The sequence below is a fragment of the Nyctereutes procyonoides genome, unplaced genomic scaffold (genome assembly GCF_905146905.1).
Source record: "Nyctereutes procyonoides isolate TBG_1078 unplaced genomic scaffold, NYPRO_anot_genome, whole genome shotgun sequence".
NCBI classification, from domain to species: domain Eukaryota; kingdom Metazoa; phylum Chordata; class Mammalia; order Carnivora; family Canidae; genus Nyctereutes; species Nyctereutes procyonoides.
Genome location: NW_026575052.1, coordinates 62775669 through 62797896, shown reverse-complemented (window position 1 = coordinate 62797896; position 22228 = coordinate 62775669). Strand labels below are relative to the sequence as shown.

General features: G+C 43.6%; 1 protein-coding gene across 10 annotated transcripts in view; it reads left to right on the top strand.

The window, feature by feature from the left end:
• The first annotated feature begins 17247 nt into the window (after window positions 1-17247).
• Window positions 17248-22228, top strand: part of BEND7 (BEN domain containing 7) — an 81217-nt gene continuing 76236 nt past the window's right edge. For 9 of the 10 annotated variants that reach the window (XM_055332164.1, XM_055332166.1, XM_055332168.1 and 6 more), the window contains exons 1-2: window positions 17248-17727; window positions 20172-20255. In XM_055332164.1, coding sequence (XP_055188139.1) covers window positions 17667-17727; window positions 20172-20255 — 145 coding nt within the window. In that variant the 5' untranslated portion in view covers window positions 17248-17666. The remainder of the gene's footprint in view (window positions 17728-20171; window positions 20256-22228) is intronic. The other variant, XM_055332169.1, reaches the window with a different exon arrangement.

Below are 22228 nucleotides of genomic sequence, written 5' to 3'. Positions count from 1 at the left end.
CCTCTTTCTGTGTCTCTGCCTCTCTCTCTCTCTCTCTCTCTCTCTCTCTCTCTGTGCCTCCCATGAATAAATAAAATAAAATCTTACAAAAATAATAAAAAATAAAGATTTAGTTTATGGAGTGAGAGAGAGAGGGGGCGCATGCATGCACACAGAAGGGGCCAGGAAGAGGGGCAGAGGGAGAGAGAGAATCTCAAGCAGACTCCCCACTGAACAAGGAGCCCGACACAAGTCTTGATCCCACGACCTGAGATCATGACTTGAGCCAAAACCAAGAGTCAGATGCTTAACCGAGTCACCCAGGCACCCCAGAAATGTTATCTATTATGAACATGTACCTTACCCATCTAAGTGTGTTCCAAAGTATTCTTGGCTATTTCCAAAAGTCAAATGCATCCTTAAGGATGAAGATTTTCCATTACTGAAGAGAATCAAAGTAATCTGACACAGACTCTGCAGGTTATGCAAAACAGGGACAGCCCAATGTTTTTGAACAACGTAGTGTTCAAATACAATGCAATGTGTGGAAATGATGCATGGATGCAAAGATTGCAGCATCCATGCTGACAACTATGGAAGAAAAGAAACTACTTTGGAGTTAAGTTCTACCTTGCATGACAAAAATATAAGTTTATTTTTCTCATGGTCATATGTGACACATATGTCATGTCACACATGTACTTAAGCACATGAGGAAAGGGGATGAAGGTAGAGAGAAAATCCATAATGTCATAAAGACATGAATAGACAACATTGATCTATTTTTTAATGTTCCTATTGGGAATAAAGGTTTTAGCTCCTCCCAAGGAATGTTATAATGATGTAATAACAAGGTACTAGTTTTACAGTTCTGTTGCCCAACAACTATTTCCTCAGAATTTAATGGATCCTTATTGCCCTGCTTTTTCTTCCCTCTCCATGTCATGTAAATGACATAAACTGGGTTATATGTAGGTGTATTTCAGGCTAATTCACATTCAGAGGAAATCTCTGTGAAAGTAAGAGTCTTTAGATAAAAAGAATATTAACCACAGTTTCTCAAAAAATGCCAAGAGGGGAAGAGTCTTCCCACCCAGAGCACAACTTCCAATCCTTTCTCCTCTCTGATGTTTCATGGAGTCCGGCAGGAATACTGCCTCCAGACCTTCTTCTTACCCTTCGTATTCCTCCAAAATCCCCCTTCCTCCCTCTCTCTCTCATGCCCACTTCCACGCACATACCACCCTGCTCCTTTACTGCCTACCACTCTCATCTTCTCAATGTGTTCTTTCCTCATCGAGCTGTTCCTGAGATCAATCGAACTGGCCTTGGTTGTATTAATTCCCTTCCTCATGCATTAACCTGGTCCCCTGCAATCCTGGAACCAGGGACACAGTGCGATGAAAAGAAGTTCTCTTTTTCAAGGTGAGAAGGAGAGGCTGTGAATCCTGAAATATGATTTTTTTTCCTTGTCATACCAACATCTTCTAAGTAGTATTCCATTTCACTAAACAGCAATAAAATGATGAGTAACCTTGACCAGATATACTGCCAGGACACTGTAAAGTACAACATGACCTGCCTATAGACTCTAAGATGAACAGTTCAAGGACCACATATTCACTGGTATATATTGCTGCAGGCCTACTGGGGTCTGGACAAATTGATATTGATTTAAATGGATTCGTAAACAGTGTCATGAGGAGCTACTTCATCCCTGGGGCTACCATATTCCTGGGGTCCCTCTCCTTTTACCTGACATCTCAGTACCACTTTTCTAAAGAGTTTAAAGCCCTGGAAATTGCCAAAGACCTGATAATGAAAGCCAAGTATCCACTCCTATGTTCCCATCCCCCCTTCCCTCTCTTTGGACTCTGAACCCCAGAAGTTCTGGGGATTGGAGGGTGTAGAAGCTGCAATGCAGAAATTCACATTTATGATAAGGCTGTGACATAAAATAGAAATATACTGAATTAAGTCTGAATTTCACATAGAGAACAAATAACTTCTTAGTAAGAGTATCTCCTAAATATTGCATGAGGTATACTTATACTTAAAAAAAAAAGCATTCATTCTTTATGTGAATGAAGTTCAAATTTAACTAGATATTCCTATTAGAATTTTCCCCAGAAACCTGGTAACCCTAATTTAGGACAATCAGTGAGAATATCAACCGGGAATGAATGTTAGGCTTAAAAATGGGAATTCTTAGGTATGTACTGTCACTTGAGTTGCCCACTAAAAATGTACCCAAAACATCAGAATATAAGAAAGAAAGAAAGAAAGAAAGAAAGAAAGAAAGAAAGAAAGAGAGAAAGAAGCAGTCTCTGAAAACAGCAGGATCAGACTGAGATAGTCTGTAGTAATAAGACGCTTAAGTAGCTGGAAATGTTTTATTGGTGTACTAGAGATAGAGACTAAGTCAGCTTGTCCTTAAAGCATATATGATGTGGTAGTCATGTGATAATTTACTTGTCAGCACAACCTGTCCAGATGAGCTCAAAGTCTCTTCTCAGTTTCTGGAAACGGAGATGGGAATTGCAAAGCAAACTGTTGGTAGGAACATATAAAAATCTGGAGGAAATCTGCATCGCCCAACAGAGAAGACAACTAGATCAAAGGCACTACAGTAAAATGTAACCATGCTGACCTAGAAAACTTTGGGTGTGAAGGGGATGTACTGGCAAAAGTGCTCAACAGCTCATGATGTTTTTGTCTTTAAAAAATGCTAATATAGTGAAGATTCTCAAACATAATCTAATCTGGTTTATTCTCACTTGCTTATCTCTGATCCTGCTCATCCTCATAAGAAAAGAAAAAGGAGGGGGCGCCTGGGTGGCTCAGTCAGTTAAGCATCTGCCTTCAGCTCAGGTCATGATTCCAGGGTCCTGGGATGGAGCCCCGTGTAGGGCTCCCTGCTTAGCGGGGAGTCTGCTTCTCCCACTTCCTCTGCCTGCCGCTCCCCCTGCTTGTGCTCTTTCTCTGTTAAATAAATAAATAAAATCTTTAGGGAAAGAAAAAAGCAGTCTGAGCCTAATTCTTCAGAGATTGAAACTATTGCCTCGTAGTTTCACAGTGGTTAATCATTACTTTCAAAGCAAATACGGAATCTTATTTACATCTTATTTAAAACGTAATAATAAACTACTTCAATGAAATTAGCAAACATTACTAGAAATGTACATGTTTACATGGATTATTAATTACTAATAATCAATTTATGAAACCAGGAGATGTACTAGGTCACTTAAGTTTTATAGCAAACATCCAGTTTACTTGTTCTGCTTTGCTTTTTTAAAAACATTCCTCCCAAAAGAAATAGGTCTCCTTCAAGCATTCTTAAGCAAAAAGATTCAGTGTCCCAGGATGCTCTAGAGGCAATGAGAAGCCCCTGGTTGGCCCTGTCTTCGGAGTGGACTGGAGCTGTGCTGGTTCTGGGGGCTGAAGCGGCTGGGAGGGGGGGCAGGGTGGTGGTGGTTGTGCGTGTAGAACGGCTTCCCAAGCCTGCAACTACTCCCTGTGGCCTGGGTTAACAGGGGACTTGCAGGGGCTGGGGGTCAATGAGGAGATCCAGACAGGAAAGCAGACCTTCCCTGAGAACGCAGCAGGAAAACAAGGAGAGGCACTCAGGATATGAGTGAAAACAAGATGACCATTAAGTGAAGGCATGGATGATAACAGGTAAGAGATGTCCTGCTCTGTCTCCTCTAATGAGGTCCAAAACTTACGCGATTTTGCTGAAATACAACTTAGGAGTTGTGATGGTTAACTTTATGTGTCAACCTGATGGGGACATGGGTGCTCAAATCCATTGTTATTTCTGCATGTGCCTTTGAAGGTGTTTCCAAATGAGGTTAGCAGTTGACTCGGGGGCCCCGGTAACGTAGGTCGCCTTCTCCAAGGGGGTGGGCATTACCAATCTGTTGGCAGTCTGACAAAAACGAAAAGGCAGAGGAAAGAGGAATTCACTCCTTTTGCTTCCTTCCTGCCTGCTTGGGCTGGGACATCCATCCTCTCCTGCCCTTGGACTGACCATTACAGCGTCAGCTCCTCTGCTTCTCTGGCCTTCAGACTCAGACTGAACTACACCACTGCCTCCCAGATCTCCGCAGTCAGATCCTGGGACTCCTTAGCTCCTGTAATCAAATAAGCCAATTCCTCAAAGGAATCTCTGTATCTGTACCTCTATCTATATCTTTATTTCCTACTTATTCTGTTTCTCTGGAGAACTCTGATTAATAGAAAAGTAAAAATGAGGCCATAAAACATCGTGGAGGGAAATAAACTTATACCCACCCAACCTAGCTACCTCTTCCTGCACATTCCCTCTCCCCAGACCCTACCTAATCACTCACCTACCTGAATTCCATTTCCCATTGTGCATTCAGTGTTTTAGAAGTGATAGCCTAGGGGAGCCAGGGTGACTCAGTCCATGCAGTGTCTGCCTTTGGCTCAGGTCACGATCCCAGGATCTTGGGATCCCACCCCACATCAGACTCCCTGCTCAGCGGGAAGCCTGCCTCTCCCTCTCTCTCTGCTCCTCCCTGCTACCCCTGCTGTCTCTGGCTATCTCTCTCTCTCAAATAAATAAATAAAATCTTTTTAAAAAAAGTGATGGCCCATGGAAAGACAGCAGTCCTTTCTCATTTTAGCAGCTTGCCAAACTCTACACTCACCGAAGGCAGGAGCAGTCTCCCAGACACTCTTATTTTCTACATGGCCCAAAACCTAGAAGCAAGTGCTTTGCACATAAGTAGGAGTTTCAAGGAATTGACAAATACAATCTCCAAACTGCTAACATCTAAAAACACTAACTAGTGTTATTAATCTCAAAAAACAAAACAAAACAAAACAAAACCAGATCACAAAGAGAGCATCCTGCCTCTCTAGGACGCCTTGAGAACGAGACTGAGCACAAGGTCAGGAGACTGGAGGGCAGACTGCAGTCTCCCAAGCTACAGGCTTGGCACCCTTTACCAGCACTAAGTTAGCCATAAGAAAATGAATGACAGTCCTGTCAGCATGCTATACACTTTGGGGAAAGGAACGGATGAAATCATTTTGGCAGGATATGTCTCCTTTTTCCCTACAATTGTTCATTTGATCTTTATCCCAAAGCTTCTTTGACATGATTAACCAAAGACTGGAAGCTGAAGATATGAGACACACAAAAGCCTATTAGATTATCTAGTCCATTTTTTAGGCCACATGTACAATTACGTGTTCCCTATAGAAATATTTTCTAGAACTTTGTCTGCCCCTTTCCCAGTAGACCTCTCTGAATGTTTTAAAGTCTTTTCTGGGGAGCGTGTTCCAGTTAGGCACATCGTAGACACCTGACAGTTTTTCTGAAGCTTCTATTTCAATTTGTCTTATTTAAATTTTGCCCCATTACTCCTACTTAGACCCTTTTCCTGTCACCATATTGTAGATAGTTTTCATATTCCTTTTTAGGCATAATTTAACCATGCTTCACACATTAACTTGAGTAGACAGTATATGGTATAAATTACACAAAACAGCGATGTGTGAAGACATTCTGTGGTGAATAAATTAAAGCATTAATTTCAGACATATCAAACTAACACTTTTTAAATTTGTGGTTCCTATAATTTTCAGACCTGTTTCTAAAGTCTCTGCAGTGGGGGAATTAAATGGAAGAGATTAGTCTAAAACTTCTACTTTCATTTCATAGGTTGGAGATCAGCCATTTCCATGAATATTTAAAAGAGAAAGAATCTTTTTTTTAAAAGAATTTAACACAGAGGTCCTACTCGGATTTAAGGAGATGTTGCCATTCAGACATACAGGTGAAAAAGATTAGGCTTAGCAATTCACCAGACATCACCACCAACAATCTGGCAGCCAAGAGAGAATTAAGGGAGATTTTATTGCCCACAAAGTATATGTGAAATTTGGTACAATGAATCTGAATTGACTGAAGAAGCGCACATGTTTATAGTATGAAGAGAAGATTAAAAAAAAAATAACCTAACTCATATTTAACCAAAATTCCTCTGTGCGAAAAGGAACACTTTTCCAGCACAGGCTTTCTGGGGATCCTGGGGTTTCTGGTTTCCACGACCGATGCAGCATTGCTGAATGGACAGGGATCTAGCACCAAAACACATATGCTCACAATTCCTTTTAAGTAGTGAGTCTTGAGATGAATCAAGTTTATTACCCTTGTTCCCAGTTTCAATTTTCACCATAATACATACCACGTTTACGTTTTAATTTTGCTGATTGCCTGTCTCTTCCAGCCCTGACCTAGAATCTAAGCTCCATGAGGACAGAAATTTTGTGTTTTGTCTTGTTTACTTCTGTATGCCTGGTGCCTAGAACATGGCATGACCCACAGCAGGCAGTCAAGTGTTGGTTAAAGGAAATCACTTATTTGGCATTGATTTCTCCATTTACAGAGACAGACAGAAAAATAGCATGCATATGTCTTTGCTAAAAAGAACTAGATCCAAAAAGAAAAAAAATTGTTCTACTACAAGAAGAAGTTTTTTAAATTCTTGAAGGTAGGCTTCAAAATAGTATTATTCCTTACAGTATAAACTAGGAAGTATCTTAAATCTGACCATCTAATTAAAGGTGCTAAAGATGAGGCTCCCTGAGGGCAGAGGCAGTGTCGTATTTTTCTCTCCGTATCAGTTCAGGACACAGACCTGGAATGAGGCATAAATGACATCCAGCTGGAATGGCTGACCTAGGCTGTGTTGGCCACGGCTCTAAACACTTATGCACATTAATTCATTGACTTTTTATAATCGTTCTACTTGGGGGCACGATTTTTATCCCCAGCTTCCAGACGAAGAACATAAAGCCTCAGAGAATAAGTAACTGCCAGTTATCAATGTTTCTTTTCTCAGCTCTAAACTCACCCTCCTTTGCCTGGGTTTGTGAGCTGGGACTGGCCAAGTATTATATCAACAGAGGGCACCAGAGGGACACTGCAAGACTGCAGCCCCAGGAAGACCCTCCTTTACAGGCCCTAGACCTCAATGTTTGTTCTTCAGTGTGAGAAACCACAAGGCAGCTTGGAGGAGTCCCAGCTCCACCTTGGCCACACTGTGCTTCTGCAGCACAGCGCTGGCTCTACCTTCCGGAAAGTCTTTTTCCCACCAGCAGGCTGCATGTTCCCGAGGTACCCACAGCTTCTATCAAGAAGACTGACTCCCCTTAATTCCTTTATTTATCCCGTCTGCTCAGCCAGGAGGTAGTGGTTGGCACCCGTCTTTTACTCTGTAAGTAGGTAACCTCCTTCTCCTAGTTAACAATTCTTTATAATTGTCCCTGGATATAGTATTGGAAGGGTACTCTATAATTTCAGATCCCAAACAGTCCAAGACTGTACCACTAGGAAGCAATCAAGCTGGGCTTCAAACCCAAAATGTCTGATACCAGAGGGACACTCCAAACCATGATGCTACACTGTCTCCAATGTTTGGGATAGAATCCAGGATAACTCCCCCAACAGCCTGGAACCTCTGAGGCTGCAGAGATGAAAAGTGCAATACGGGAGTGAAGTGCTGAATTGCATCTCCTCAAGTATGACATGGCTTAATACTATACAACCCTAAATCTTAATATTTCAAATCCCTTTTATATGCAGAATTTCACCACCAAACAACCCTGTAGAATTGATAAGGCATATGTTATTATTCCCATAGATAAACTGAGGCCCACAGATACTGAAATTTTACACAAAGACTTAGACTCGAGTCTTCCAACTCCCAACCAGAATTTTATTTACAATAAAATCACTATCTTGCCTTGAGATTTAGTTACTCTGGAGTCAAGTGGACTGTGAGATTGTGAATAGTGGATCTCCAAAAGATCCATGTCCTAATCCTTGAAGCCTGAATATAACCCTTATAAAGGGAACTTCACAGATGTGATTAAATTACAGGGAGAGAGGGAGTTATCCTGTATAATCAGGGTGACCCCTAAATGCCATCATAAGAGTCCTCAGAAGACAGAGGCAGAGAGAGACTTCACACACAGAGGAAAAGATGTGAAGACAGAGGCAAAGATGGGAATGTGTGGCTACAAGCCAAGGAATACAAGTAGCCTCCAGAAGCTGGAAGAGAAAAAGGTACAGAAAGAGAAAAGGAAGATTCTCCTCTAGAGCCTCTGTAGGGAACACAGCCCTGCTGATACCTTGACAACAGCCCAGCATACTAATTTCCAACTTCTGGCCTCCAGAACTGAGAGACCACATTTCTATTAAGTCAAGTTTGTGGTAATGTCTTACAACAGCCTCAGTAAATTGATACACTGACAAATTCAAGTTTAAAAGAAAAGTTTATACACATAGAAAATAATTTCTAAGCATGACATAAGTAGTTCCATAAAATTAATTTCTTTCGAATGAAGGATGCTAGGCACTGTGGTGGCTCAGTCAGTTAAGCATCTAACTCTTGATTTTGGCTCAGGTCAGGATCTCAAAGGCGTGAGACCAGGCCCTGTGATGGACTTGTCCTGAGCATAGAGGCTGCTTGAGATTCTCTCTCTCTGTCCCTCCCTCACCCTGCGTATATGTGCATGCTCGCTCTCTCTAAAAAGAAGTAAATAAAATGAAGGATGTTAAGAACATTGAGAATGAAAACACAAGTTACAGAAAATAAAACCTTCTGAGACTGCTGGGTGGCTCAGCGATTGAGCATCTCCCTTTAGCTCAGGGCATGAGCCCACAGTCCTGGAATTGAGTCCCGCATCGGGCTCCATGCAGGGAGCCTGCTTCTCCCTCTGCCTACGTCTCTGCCTCTCTCTCTGTGTCTCTCATTAATAAATAAAATCTTTTAAAAATAAACAAATAAAGAAGAGTTAATATCTATTCTTTTCAAACTATTCCAAAAAAAAAAGGAGGAGGAAGAAAGTCCAAATACATTCTACAAGGCCTGTATTACCCTGATACCAAAACCCAGACAAAGACATTACAAAAAAAGAAAAAGAAAACTATAGATCAATATCCCTGATGAACATAGATGCGAAAATCCACAAAAAGTATTAGCAAGCCACATTCAACAGTACAATAAAAGGATCATTCACCATGTTTGAGTGGAATTTATCCTGGGGATGGTTCAATATCTGCAAGTCAATCAACGTGACATACCACATTAAGAAAATGAAGGATAAAAATCATATGATCATCATAATAGATGTGGAAAAAACATTGGACAAATTTCAACATCCATTTACGATAAAAACTCTCTCTCTAAAAGGTGGGTTTCAAGAGAACCTACCTCAACATAATAAAGGCCATATGTGGAAAATCCACAGCTAAAATCATATGCAACGTTAACAGCTGAAAGCTTTTCCTTTAAGATCAAGAACAAGACAAGAATGTCCATTCCCTGCACTTTTATTCAACATAGTCCTGGGAGTCCTAACCACAGCAATCAGACAGGAAAAAGAAATAAAAAGGCATCTGAATTGATAAGGAAGAAGTTAAATTGTCACTGTTTGCAGATGACATGATAATATAAAACCCTGAGCAACCCACCAAAAAACTATTAGAAATAGTTACGGAACTTACATAATTCATTAAGAATTCTGTAAAGTTGCAGGATACAAAACCAATATACAAAAATACATTGTGTTTCTATGCACTAATAATACAGTAGCAGAAAGATAAATTAAGAAAATAACTCCATTTACAATTACATCAAAAGGAAAAAAATACCTAGGAATAAACTTAACCAAGGAGGGGGAAGACCTGTACTCTGAAAACTACAAAACAGTGATGAAAGAAACTAAAGACAACACAAATAAATCCAAAGATATTCCATGCTCACGGATTGGAAGAATTAATATTGTTAAAAAGTCCATATTACCCAAAGCAATCTACAGATTCAGTGCAATCCCTATCAAAATACCAATAGCATTTTTCACAGATCTAGAACAGATAATACTAAAACTTGCAGAGAACCACAAAAGATTTCAAATAGCCTAAGCCAATTTTAAGAAGGGCAAAACTGGAAAGATTACAATCCCCGACTTCAAGATCTATTACAAAGCTACAATAATAGGAAGAGTATGATACTAGCCTAAAAATAGACACATAGATCAACAGAACAGATTAAAAAAGCCCAAAAATAAATCCACCATTACATGGTCAATTAATCTATGACAAAGGAAGCAACAATAAAACTGTAACTGTAAAAGACAGTTTCTTCAACAGATTGTGCTGGGAAAACTGGACAGCTACATATAAAAGAATGAAACTGGACCACTTCCACACACACACACACACACTAAACTCTACATGGATTAAAGATCTAAATGTGAGACCCGAGACCATAAACCTAGAAAAAAACATAAGCAGTAATCTTTCTGGAATTGGCTTAGCAACATTTTTCTAGATATATCTCCTCAGGCAAGGAAAACAAAAACAAAATTAAACTATTGGTACTATACCAAAATAAAAAGCTTTTGCACAGCAAAGCAAAGGAAATCATCTACAAAGGGAAAAGGCAACCTACTGAACAGAAGAAAATATCTGCAAGTGATATATCCAGTAAGGGGTTAATACTCAGAATACATAAGGAATTTATAAAACTCAGCACCAAAAAAAATAATAATCCAATTTAAAAATGGGCAGAGGAACTTAACATTTTTGCAAAGAAGACATCCAGATGGCCAACAGACACATGAATAGATGTTCATCATCATTCATCATCAGGGAAATACGAATCGAAACCACAATGAGATATCCGCGCACTTGTCAGGAAGGCTGAAATAAAAAAACAGAGAAACAACAAGTGTTGGTGAGGATGTATAAAAAAGGAACCCTTGTGAACTGTTGATGTAAATGCAAATTAGTACGGTATGGAAAACTGTACGGAGGTTGCTCAAAAAATTGAAAAGAGAATTACCATATGATTCAATAATTCCACTACCAAGTACTCATCCAAAGAAAATGATAATTCTAATTTGAAAAGACATGTGCACTCCAATGTTTATTGCCACATTACTTACAATAGCCAAGATATGGAAGCAACCCAAATGTCTATCCATAGATGAAACGATAAAGACGTTGTAAAAACATACCGTGGAATATTACCCAGCTATAAAAAAGAGATACCTTGCCATGTACAACAGCATGCATGGATCTAGAGGATATAATGCTAAGTGAAGTAAGTCAGTCAGAAAAGTATTGCACAATTTCATTCATATGTGAACTTTAAAAAAACCAAACAATCAGAAAAATAAAAGACGAAAGAACAGACTCTTAAAAACAGAGAACAAACTGGTGGTTGCCAGAGGAGAGGTGAGGGTGGTGGAATGGGTGAAACAAATAAAAAGGATGAAGGGCACACTTATCTGGATGAGCACTGAGTAATATATAGAACTGTTAAATCATTATACCATATGCCTACAACTAATGTCACAGTACATTAATATACTTCAATTAAGAAAAAGAAAATGTACAAGAATATCCATCATAAATAGAATGGATAAAAAACTGTGGAAAAGAGTGAACTGCCACTATACCCAACATGAATGAATCTCACGTATAGAACGCTGGCCAAAAGAAGTCTGACACAAAACAGCATACACTATGATTCCATTCATATAAAGTTCAAGAGCAGGCACATATTGAGGTAAGGTCATAGAAGTTAGAACTGTGGTTTCCCTCGGGGGTTATCTGGGTGGAGGGACCACAGGGGAGCCTGCTGGTGGGCCAGAAATGTTCTATATCTTAATCTAGGGGGAAGGAGTATACATGGATGATACCTAAGTAAAAGAAATCGACTGCAAGTATATACCTAAGATTTATAGTCTTTATCATATATGTTGGATCTTTTTTTTTCTTTAAAGATTTTATTTATTTAGTCACGATAGACATAGAAAGAGAGACAGGGAGAGACACAGGCAGAGGGAGAAGCGGGCTCCATGCCAGGACCCTGACGCGGGACTCGATCCCGGGACTCCAGGATCGCACCCTGGGCCAAAGGCAGGCGCCAAACCGCTGAGCCACCTAGGGATGCCCTATATGTTGGAACTTAATAAAAAAGAACATTAAATATTTATTTTATTTTTTAAATATTTTATTTATTAATTCATGAGAGACACACAGAGAGAGGCAGAGACATACCCAGAGGGAGAAACAGGCTCCCTATAGGGAGCCAGAGGTGGGACTCCAACCCAGGACCCCAGGATCACGACCTGAGCCAAAGGCAGATGCTCAACCACTGAGCCACCCAGGTGCCCCTAAATATTTATTTCAGGGGATCCCTGGGTGGCTCAGCGGTTTCGTGCCTGCCTTTGGCCCAGGGCGTCATCCTGGAGTCCCAGGATCGAGTTCCGCGTTAGGCTCCCAGCATGGAGCCTGTTTCTCCCTCTGCCTGTGTCTCTGCCTCTCTCTCTCTCTCTATCATAAATAAATAAAAATAAATCTTTAAATAAATAAATAAATATTTATTTATTTATTTTAAAGAAAGGACAGAAATGTAGCAAGGATAATGCATCACGTTTAAGATAGAAAAACAGTATACCATTCCCAAGTTCCATTAAAAAATAGTTTTAGGGTTTTCCTCATTTGCCAGATAGGAGTAATAGTATCTATCAACTTCATATAGCAATTAAGAGAATCAGATAATATATAAATATAAATATCTTTGTACTTTTATAAGAGAAGTCCTCTGTTGATAGAAGGTACTATTTGTAGAGCATTCCAAAGATATCATTTTCACTTAAGTAATCTCTTAGAAATACTTCTTCTGTTCTTTTAAAATACAGTAACTAGGGATCCCTGAGTGGCGCAGCGATTTGGCGCCTGCCTTTGGCCCAGGGCGCGATCCTGGAGACCCAGGATCGAATCCCACATCGGGCTCCCTGCGCATGGAGCCTGCTTCTCCCTCTATGTCTCTGCGCCTCTCTCTCTCTCTCTCTCTCTCTCTCTCTCACTATCATAAATAAATAAAAATTTAAAAAAAAATAAAATACAGTAACTAAAACCCATAAAGTAAACAAGGAGAAACTCTGAGTTAGGCCAGCAACAAATCGATAAATTGATAATTGGTCCTAAAGCAGAGCTGCCCATTCTTTCCATGACCCCTCTGATGGGCAATTGTCATTAAATCAAAACGTTGTTTCTCCTAATGTTAAATCTTCCTGAAAGATTCCAGAATCTGCCTAGAACAGGATACTCAATTCCAGAGACTCCCACCAAAGATTTATTAAATTTCAAGCCCAAATATACAATCCTGCTTACCTCCTTTTTTGAGTTATTAATAAAACAAACAAGATTGGGGATCCCTGGGTGGCTCAGTGGTTTGGCACCTGCCTGGAGCCTGCTTCTCCCTCTGCCTGTGTCGCTGCCTCTCTCTCTCTCTCTCTCTCTCTCTCTCATGAGTAAATAAATAAAATATTAAAAACAAACAAACAAGATTGCAACCAGCTCTAACAACTCATATAACAACATGGTTCAAATCATACGGTTCCTCTAAATCAGACCTGTCCAATGTGGTAGCACAAGCCACATGTGGCTACTGAACACTTGAAATTTGGCTAATTTGAACTGATGTGCCCTCTAAGTGTAACACACACACAATTTTCAAAATTTCATACAAAAAAGAATGCAAAATATCTCAATATTTTATATTGATTACATGTCAAAATGATAATATTTTTAATACACTGGGTTAAATAACTAAATATACCTAATATATACCTAAGTACGCCTAGATAAGGTATACTACAATGAGTTTAATCTGTTTATTTTTAGGTTTTCTAAATGTGCTAATAGAAAACTTTAAATTTTGGGCAGCTGGGTGGCTCAGCAGTTTAGCACTGCCTCCAGCCCAGGGCCTGATCCTGGAGTCCCGGGATCGAGTCCCACGTCAGGTTCCCTGCATGGAGCCTGCTTCTCCCTCTGCCTGTGTCTCTGCCTCTCTCTCTCTCTCTCTCTCTCTCCCATGAATAAATAAAATCTTTAAATAACTAAATAAATAAATTTTACATATGGCTTGCATTGTATTTCTACTAGACAGCAGGGATCTAAATAAAGATAGAACTTTTTATAATGCTATTTTTCTCAGACAGAGTTTTCAAAAGAGTTTTAAGAATTGGGGTGAAGACTGCTTAAATGTTTTCTGGCCAAATTACCTGTCTTTGTTAACAATTAAAATCTACATTGAATCTTTACAATCAACTGAGTTTTAGAGTGGTCATATGATGTTTGGCCCCCACGAAGTCACAGAATATTTAACTGGTTTTCCCTGAGCTTTAATAATATGTAAACCTGCAGTTCTAAAACTTTTCTGGGCTTTGTACTGTTGAGGCAGAGAAATGAACTTAATAGATCTCCAACATGACTTTCCAGGATGCTCCAACACAAAAGCTACATTCAATTAACCAAAAGTGATACTGCTATGAATTGAATTGTTGTTCTCCCAAATTCATATGTTCAAGCCCTAGCCCCCAATATGATATGTGGAGGTGGGGGATTTGGGAGGTAATTAGGTTTAGATGAGGTCATGAGGATGGGGTGCTGATTGATGGGATTAGTGTCCTCATAAGAAGAAAAGATCAAAACTCTTTCTCTCCCTGATGTGAGGACACTGTGAGAAGGCAGCCATCTACAAGCCAGAAAGAGAACTGACCCTGCCAGACCTTCATCTGGGATTTGTTGAATTCACAACTGTGAGAAAATAAATTTTGATTATTTAAACCACCCAGTCTACTTTACCGTATTTAGTTAGGGCAGCTCAAGTAACTAACACAGAGATCTACTGCTTAAAGCAATCTCTCTTTTATTAAACATGATAATCTTCACTTAAGGCTATTTATGAATAGGTACATTTTGTTATATAAAGACATGATGATAAAAATAAATAAATAAAGACATGATGATTTGCACAATGTGAAGAATTTAAACATAAGTATTTGTTGACTTTCTCTATGTGTTAATAGGACAGGTCTGACCTACAGCTTCTGTAGACCAACTCACTCGTGGATCATCTTTGTTGAGCCAGAAAAAAAGGATCAAGGAAGATGAATATTATTTAAAAACATTGTTACTTCAAAATATTTCATTCTTAATTATATATAAAATATTTTCTTCAGCACATAGAATTCATATTTCTACCCTAACTGAAAATGCAAAGTTGTTCATCTCTCCCCTAGGGATTTGCTTATTGGTGTGGCACTTTCAATGATTTCACCATAGTTTAGGCATAATAAAATCTCATTTTATGCTCCAAGGCAGGAACGATCCTAAATGCTCCTCAACCAGTATAGTACACAACCCTGTGGCTTTTGGAACAACATTTAAATAGACATCCCAAAGAAGAAAGGGTCCCAGCCTAGGGAACGAAATAGTATGCTTGTTTCTTTAGAAACTTCAAAACATCATCAGATGTTTACTGCTTGGTTTTAAAGAAAGAAAGAGAAAGAGGGGCCAATAGAGTAGTAGATTTAATAGTAGTAGTAACAGAAGATTCAATCCCTTTTTATCACTTTAATCTTTTTTTTTTTTTGCCACCTTTTAGAGCTCCAAAGGGTCTAAGTTACTCCAAACAAAACAAAACAAAAAACAAAAACAGAACCATACAAAATTTTGTTTGTCCTTCACATATTTTCTGGGAAAAGGACCCTGAGCTTTGAACATAATCTCCAAGGAGGCAATGACCAAAAAAAGTTAAGAATCTTTTGGTTAAGGATTTGCTTAAGTAAAGTGAATGGACATTTGTCCTTGCACCTGGCCAGGTAGGACCAGCTTCCTCATTCGCTGCACACCACCTAAGACCTCAGTATGTGTATATATATATATGCCAGGCCCTGCTTCAGTGATTGGATTACTTGCTTGTTCCTTGCTTTTTGTTTCCTGGGTGTGTGTGTGTACCCTAGCTGCTTCCAACTTCCCTCTTCCCCAGAGCTGTCCTGTTCTGTGTATCCCCCATTAGACAGAGGGGCTGTCTCCTCCTCCTAGTGAGATCCGGGGTGAAACGCATCCCATTTATCAACATACCCCTCTCCCTTCTTCCTGGCTGCTCTTCTGGGGCCAACCCGAGTTTGCCAACCGTGTGGAATGGGTTGTCCCATCTCTTTTACTCTCTTTGTATTTAGGTCTAGGGACGACGGGCTTCGGTGAGGTACTTTGAAACCTATCACATTACAGTCCTGCGCTGCCATTCCCAGGCCCTGTAAAAATGCTCTTCCCTTCCCACCCTGAAGATGTTGTGAGCCGGGAATGGCGTGCTCCCAGCTCCCCAGAGCAGAATATCATATAAAAGTAATAAAAGCATTCTGTCGCTGTCAATTATTTTGGCTCTCGCACACCAGCGGCGGAGTCCCCCCTTGCACCTGCCCGGGCCATTTCTTCCCCAAGAGTCCGCAGCAGAGCCACCGAGCACCCACTGACTGACGCCGCGTCGCTCACTCCTTCCACCCTCTCCACGCCCCCCCGCCCCCCCGCCCCCCATTCCAAGTTGTCTCCTTGAAGAGAACTCCGGATCTGTCGACAACCCCTTTTGTATTGAGGTAAAGAAGACTCGAAGCTCACTCTCCTCACCAGTAAATTCTCCAATCTCTCCGTTCCCTGGCAGAGCGCGGAGAGGGGTAAGTTGTGTGCGTGCGTGTGCGTGTGTGCATGTGCGTGTGTGCATGTGCGTGTTCCCTAAAAACTTGCATAAAGCCCGCTGAGCGCGGCCCCTCCGACATCCCGGATCTCCAGGCAAGGAGTGCGCTGGCCGAGGGTCCCCCGACACCCGGCACGACGCCTCCCTAAGCCCGGCCCCGGGGAGCGGCGGCGAGAGGCAGGCGAGCTCGGGGTCGGGAGCCGGCCCCCCCTCCCCCCAGCAGCAGCAGCAGCAGCGGCGGCGGCGGAGGCGCCCGGGTCACCCCCACCGCCCGCCGCCCCGGCCCGACCCCCGCAGTCCCCGCGCGGAGGCCGGCCCGGCCGAGGGCGCTGCGCCGCGGCCTCCGGCTCCTCCGCGGGGCGCCGCGCGGCCAGGCCGGTGGGTGGCGGCGGCCCGGGCCCCCGGGGATGGCGGCGGCCGCGCTCCGCCAGCAGGTGGCCCCGGGGTCCCGGCGGCGCCGCCTCCTCCTCGGCGCCCCTCCTCCCGCGGGGGCGGTCAGCGCCCCGACCCGGCTCGCACCCCGCCGCCGCCGCCGCCGCCGCCGCCGCCGCCGCCGCCGCCGCCGCCGCCGCCGCCGCCGCCGCCCTCGGCCCGCCCGCCGCGTCCCCGGGGCCGCGCTCGCCGCCGCCGCCGCCGCCGCCGCGTCCAGAGCAGCGCCCAGGCCGGCCCGCCCGCAGCACCCGGCCCGCCGCGCCGCGCCGCGCCCTCCCCGCCCCCAACTCGCTCCCCCGCGGAAAGTTCGGCTCGGGCGGCGGCGGCCCGGGGACCCGGCAAGCGAAGGGGCCGGGGGGCGTGCTGACGGGACCGGGCGGCGGCGGCGGCGGCGGCGGCGCGGCGCGGCGGGGGCAACTTCTGCCGCCGGCGCCGCGAGCCGCAGCCCCCGGGCGCGCTCGAGGTGGTTCTGCCCTCGCCCTCGCCTCCCCCTGCGGATCCAGGGCACGGACCTTGGTCCTGGCGCTCCCGCTGCCGGGTGACAAGAGCCGCCGCCGCCGCCGCCTCAGCCGCCGCCTCAGCCGCCGCCTCAGCCGCCTCACCGCCCCCCGGCCGCAGCCCCTGCCTCCCGCCGCCCGCCTCCCGCCTCCCGCCAGCACCATGGAGTTCTCCGAGAGGAAGAGGAGCAGGAAATCGCAGAGCTTCAAACTGGTGAGCCGAGGTAAGCGGCGGGCCGCCGGGCCGGGCGGGGGGCGTGCGGGCGGCGCGCGGGGAGGACTGGGCGCCGCGTAAACACCCCCGCGGCCCGCGCCCCGCGCCCCGCGCCCCGCGCCCCGCGCCCGCGGGGGGGCCGCGGTGTGGGGACGACGGGGGCGCTTCCGGGACCCCCGGGTCCCCTCCCGCGGGGGCGGCGCGGGGGGGCGCACACGCCGCGCGGCGGGGAAAGTTGTGCAGGGGGGTGGGGGGGAGGCAGGATGTTATTCAGCGTAAACAAGTCGGAGGGCACCTCAGGAAATTAGCGAACAATGACACTTGGGGAGCCGAGAGCCTTCTTTGGTATTCCAGTCCCGCGGCCGGGGTGTGGGGGGTGCGGGTGGGGGCGGGGGGCGCGCGCTGCCTCTCCCGCAGGCCGTGCACACTCGGTCCCGACCTCGGCTTGGGGGCTGGCCTCCCCCCCGTCCTCCTCACACACACACACACACACACACACCCTCCTCACGAAAACAGAAGCAAAAGCAAAAAAAAAAAAAAAAAAAAAAAAAGGTGGTGGTTCTTTCAAGCACCAGAAAGCAGCTCATTAGGTGAAGGTGTACGAGCCCAGACGAGAGCGGTTGACCTCTGGCATCTTCGCTATAGATACGTTCCGGGGGGTGGGGGGTGGGGGGGTGGGTGGGAAGGTGTTTCGGAAGGGATCGCTTGTCGGTCACAAAAGTATCCCGATTAAAAAAAAAAAAAAAAGAAAGAAAGAAAGATTCCAGCCGGTTCCTGACGACTTAACAGGTGTATGCCGCCCGCCGTCTTCGGGCTTGGGTCTCTCACAGGGAGGGCCGGGGAAAGCTGAATCTCGCCCTGTCCTGTGTTCAGTTACTTGTCAGGTCTCTCTTTTCCTGATTGGACTTTGTCAAAGACGATGAGAACTTGAGATAAGAGCAGACATTAAAATAGGGCTATTAAAATGGCTTTGTGTTACCCTAAATTACAGGCAGGTGACTTTCTCCCCCCCCCCCCCATCCTCATGTCACAAGTCCTGATACCGAGTTTTGGAACCGCCTTGTTTAAATATCTTCTTTGAATCAACTTGAGGTCAGAACCAAACCCCAGAATTTGTCCCCTTTCCATCTGTGGTTCTATCTAGCACTGGCCTCAGAGTAGAGGGAGAGCAGGAACCTGGAGAAGCCCCCTGCGAGCTGATGAAAATTGGAGGGTGATTTCCAAGTAATAGGGCTTTTCAGGCTAAGCTGAGCTAACTGTGATGTAGATTCAGTAAAGTCTGCTCTTGGCTGGTCTGAAGGTGGTTGTATAGACATTTATTTCCAAGATCGGCTCAGATCTGTTTCCCCTGTTTTAGTTTGGATACTGTTTAATGAAAGAGGCCTGAAATAGTTTTTACAAATTCAAAATATTTGGCTCTTCCTTCTCTTTGTGTGTGGATTGCTCAGTCATTTGTACTTTTAAAAATCTCTCCGTATGTGACTGGCCGGTGGGTCTATTGATTCATTCAGGAATGTAGGCTGCTTTCTTATTTATGACCTCTCAGACAACTTACTACTTTATCTGAAAAGTGAGAAGTTTTGTAGACCTTGACCTGTTAGGTCTCAAGCCACAAAAAGGGGAATAGCTGTTAAGAAGGAACCTCTATTTTCTTCCTAGACGATCCTACCTTTTAGAAATAGACCATTGGCAAGCCCAGTAGCCTCCGTAGAGAAGAAAAACGCTTGTAAAGTACTGCATTTTAAAGTTTGACTGACATAGCAAGTTTTTCATTTTCCTCTTTTTTTTTTTCTTTGAATTATGGGTCTGATTCTTCTCTCTGCTCTGCAGGTGCATTTTTAGCAAATAAACTATTGCATATTAAAGTGCAGTAGCTGAATGCAAAAAGACTGTGTGAATGATGAGAATCTTGCTTTCTTATCTAGACTATACTATATTTGAAATAACCAATCAGTAATTTTCATGTGTGCTTTCCTGTAAGCTGCTTAAAGGCTGGAATTTTTCTGGGTAAACTGAGAAAACTGAGCATCAGGTTACCCGAAAGCATGCTATTGATAGACTGTACTCATGGAAGTGGGTTGTGGAGATAATTTTGGAATCGTCCCCTGGCCTATGATTGGGCAAGGTTTTTCTTTCCCTTATAAACATACTTGTCATTTGAAAGCAAAGAGGCCTAGTAATTGGCATCTCTGGGCCAAATTTACTGTGAAAACCATGTGATCAGCAAGGCTGTTTTCTAAAGTCAAAGTAATATTTCAAGTTTGTATACTTCCTCAGAGTAAGCAAAGTTTTAGAGATTATTAGTGACTACAAATTCAGTGATTAACCGAGTTCTTGGAAATTTATAGTTTAAAGTATAGATTATACATCTTATATGTAATGAGAGTCTAGTCTTGTTTTTTCATATCTTGCAGCTCATTAGAATTTTAATTTTTGGTTGTTTTCTCATCCCAGATTATCACCATGAGGTATATAAGATCTCAGAATTCAGCAACGATGTTAATGGGGAGGCCAAAGAGACACAACCCATTTATTTAGGTAGGTTCCTATGTCAATTAATTTCTCAGCAAAACAGTGTGGCCGTTTGCAATTAGGGGGAAGGGAAAGAGGAAAAAAAAAAAAGATTGTGCCAGAACGGGAAATGTCTGCCATTGCTTAATGTATGACATTCTTTTCAAGACCTTTTATTTTACAGATTGCCAATATATCCCCTATTAACATTGCTAAAAGTTGTAATTTCAGACATAAATGTTTATTAGTGTCTACACACAGTGCTAATTATCACTCACTCCCAGAGCCAGATGCTGACTGTGCAGGTTTGTCGCTCTGTGCTCACCCCATTTACATTGCATATTCGCTGGCATGCTTCACTGGCAATAGTTTGTGTAATTGGGGTATTACATCTTTGACATCTGGATAACAGAAATTCAATTTCCAGGAAGCTGCTATTTGTTTGGTTTTGCTTCTGCCTTGGGTGGGATAGAGGATTAATATGCTGTCTTATTATAATGTCCCTTCACCTCTGTGGCCTGGTTGCTAATCCTGCCATGACAAAATTAAATTAAATCTACACTCGACTTGTATGCACTTCACCCCGGTATTTTTGGTCAGAGAGATGAACCATGCTTTGCTCTTGCCATCCTCCTTCCAAGCTCACCTCAGGGACGAGCTGACTAAAAGCAGTGTCTGTGAGACCATCCCACTTGGGTAGCTGCATGCTGAGTAAGTGAGTAGTCAGAAGCATTTGCCATTCTTTCCAAGCACAGTTCTTGATACAGATGCCAATCATGAAGGACCTTGCACGTGCACGTGCAGTGTGTTACTCCCAGACCATGAACCAAAAAGTAAACAACTTATCGATTTTGCCACCAAGAGGGAAGTACCCATAAAGCAGGAGAAGTAGGAGTAGAGAGTGAATGGTGGCGTGTGGCTTCAACCTTGCCCATCCTGACCACCTACACCACCCTGGGGTAGGAGGCTGAGCACCGAGAAGGGAGCAGAAAGTGCGAGACATTCGAGGCCAAGAGTGATAAAAAGCAAGGGCCGGATCTGCTGGCTCTCTGGGGAGAATCGAGGGCCAAAGGAAGTAAGATTGCTTCTCAGACCCAGTGTGCGTGTAGTACCGCAGCTCCAAACAACATGAAAGCCAGATAGTGAAGTAATCTGTCTCTGGGGTCTCTCTCCCTTTGGCTTTGAGGCAGAGAAAGGGTGGGTTGCAAAGGTCTGAGAAATCAGACGAATACTTGATTGAGGTAAAATAGGAGGGAAGGATCAGCATTTCTTACATGAGCCACCACTGAAGGCATATAGATCTTTCCATCCAAGCACGGACTGTCACCAGCGCTGGCAACTATGCCTCGCACCTGTTTATGGCTAAGAGAGCTAAACACCGAGAAGTTAATAGGCAAGTGAAATGCTACAACCCAGAAGGAAGATATTCTTGGATTGTACTCTCTTCAGTTCCTTAATCGCTTAGAATTCTGTATTTTCATTTCCCTGAACTTGATTGGTTGGAATTCTGTATCTAAGTCCCACTCAACTTAGTCACTGGAAATGAGGAATTTGCCTATTAGTAGAAAATTTACATTTATCATAAAAATGGAACATCGTGTCCTTGGTTGGGTTATTCCTCCACAAAGCGAGCTTCCCCGCTCTCCCTCCCGCCCCCCCCCCCCCGCCCACCTCCAGCCAGTTCCCCTGTGTATTTGGAAAACAGTAAGGATGCTATACAGTGAGTAATTCTGGGTATGACAGGGGTGAGGGGTGGAGAACAGGAGGGTGTTAGTGCTCAGAATTCAGTAAAATGCAAACTCTTGAAGGGGGCACACATTGCTCCTTTCATTTTCCCCAGCTCGAGTCCAGGAAGGTAAGAAAACATCACCAAAAGACCAGGTCAGAATAAGCTTTCCAAGTTACTAGACAAGAAGGCCTCAGACATCAAGAGACAAAAGATCAAACAGTGCAGACATGTGCCTGTCAATCTTGCTTATTCTGGGGACGGTGGGATGTGG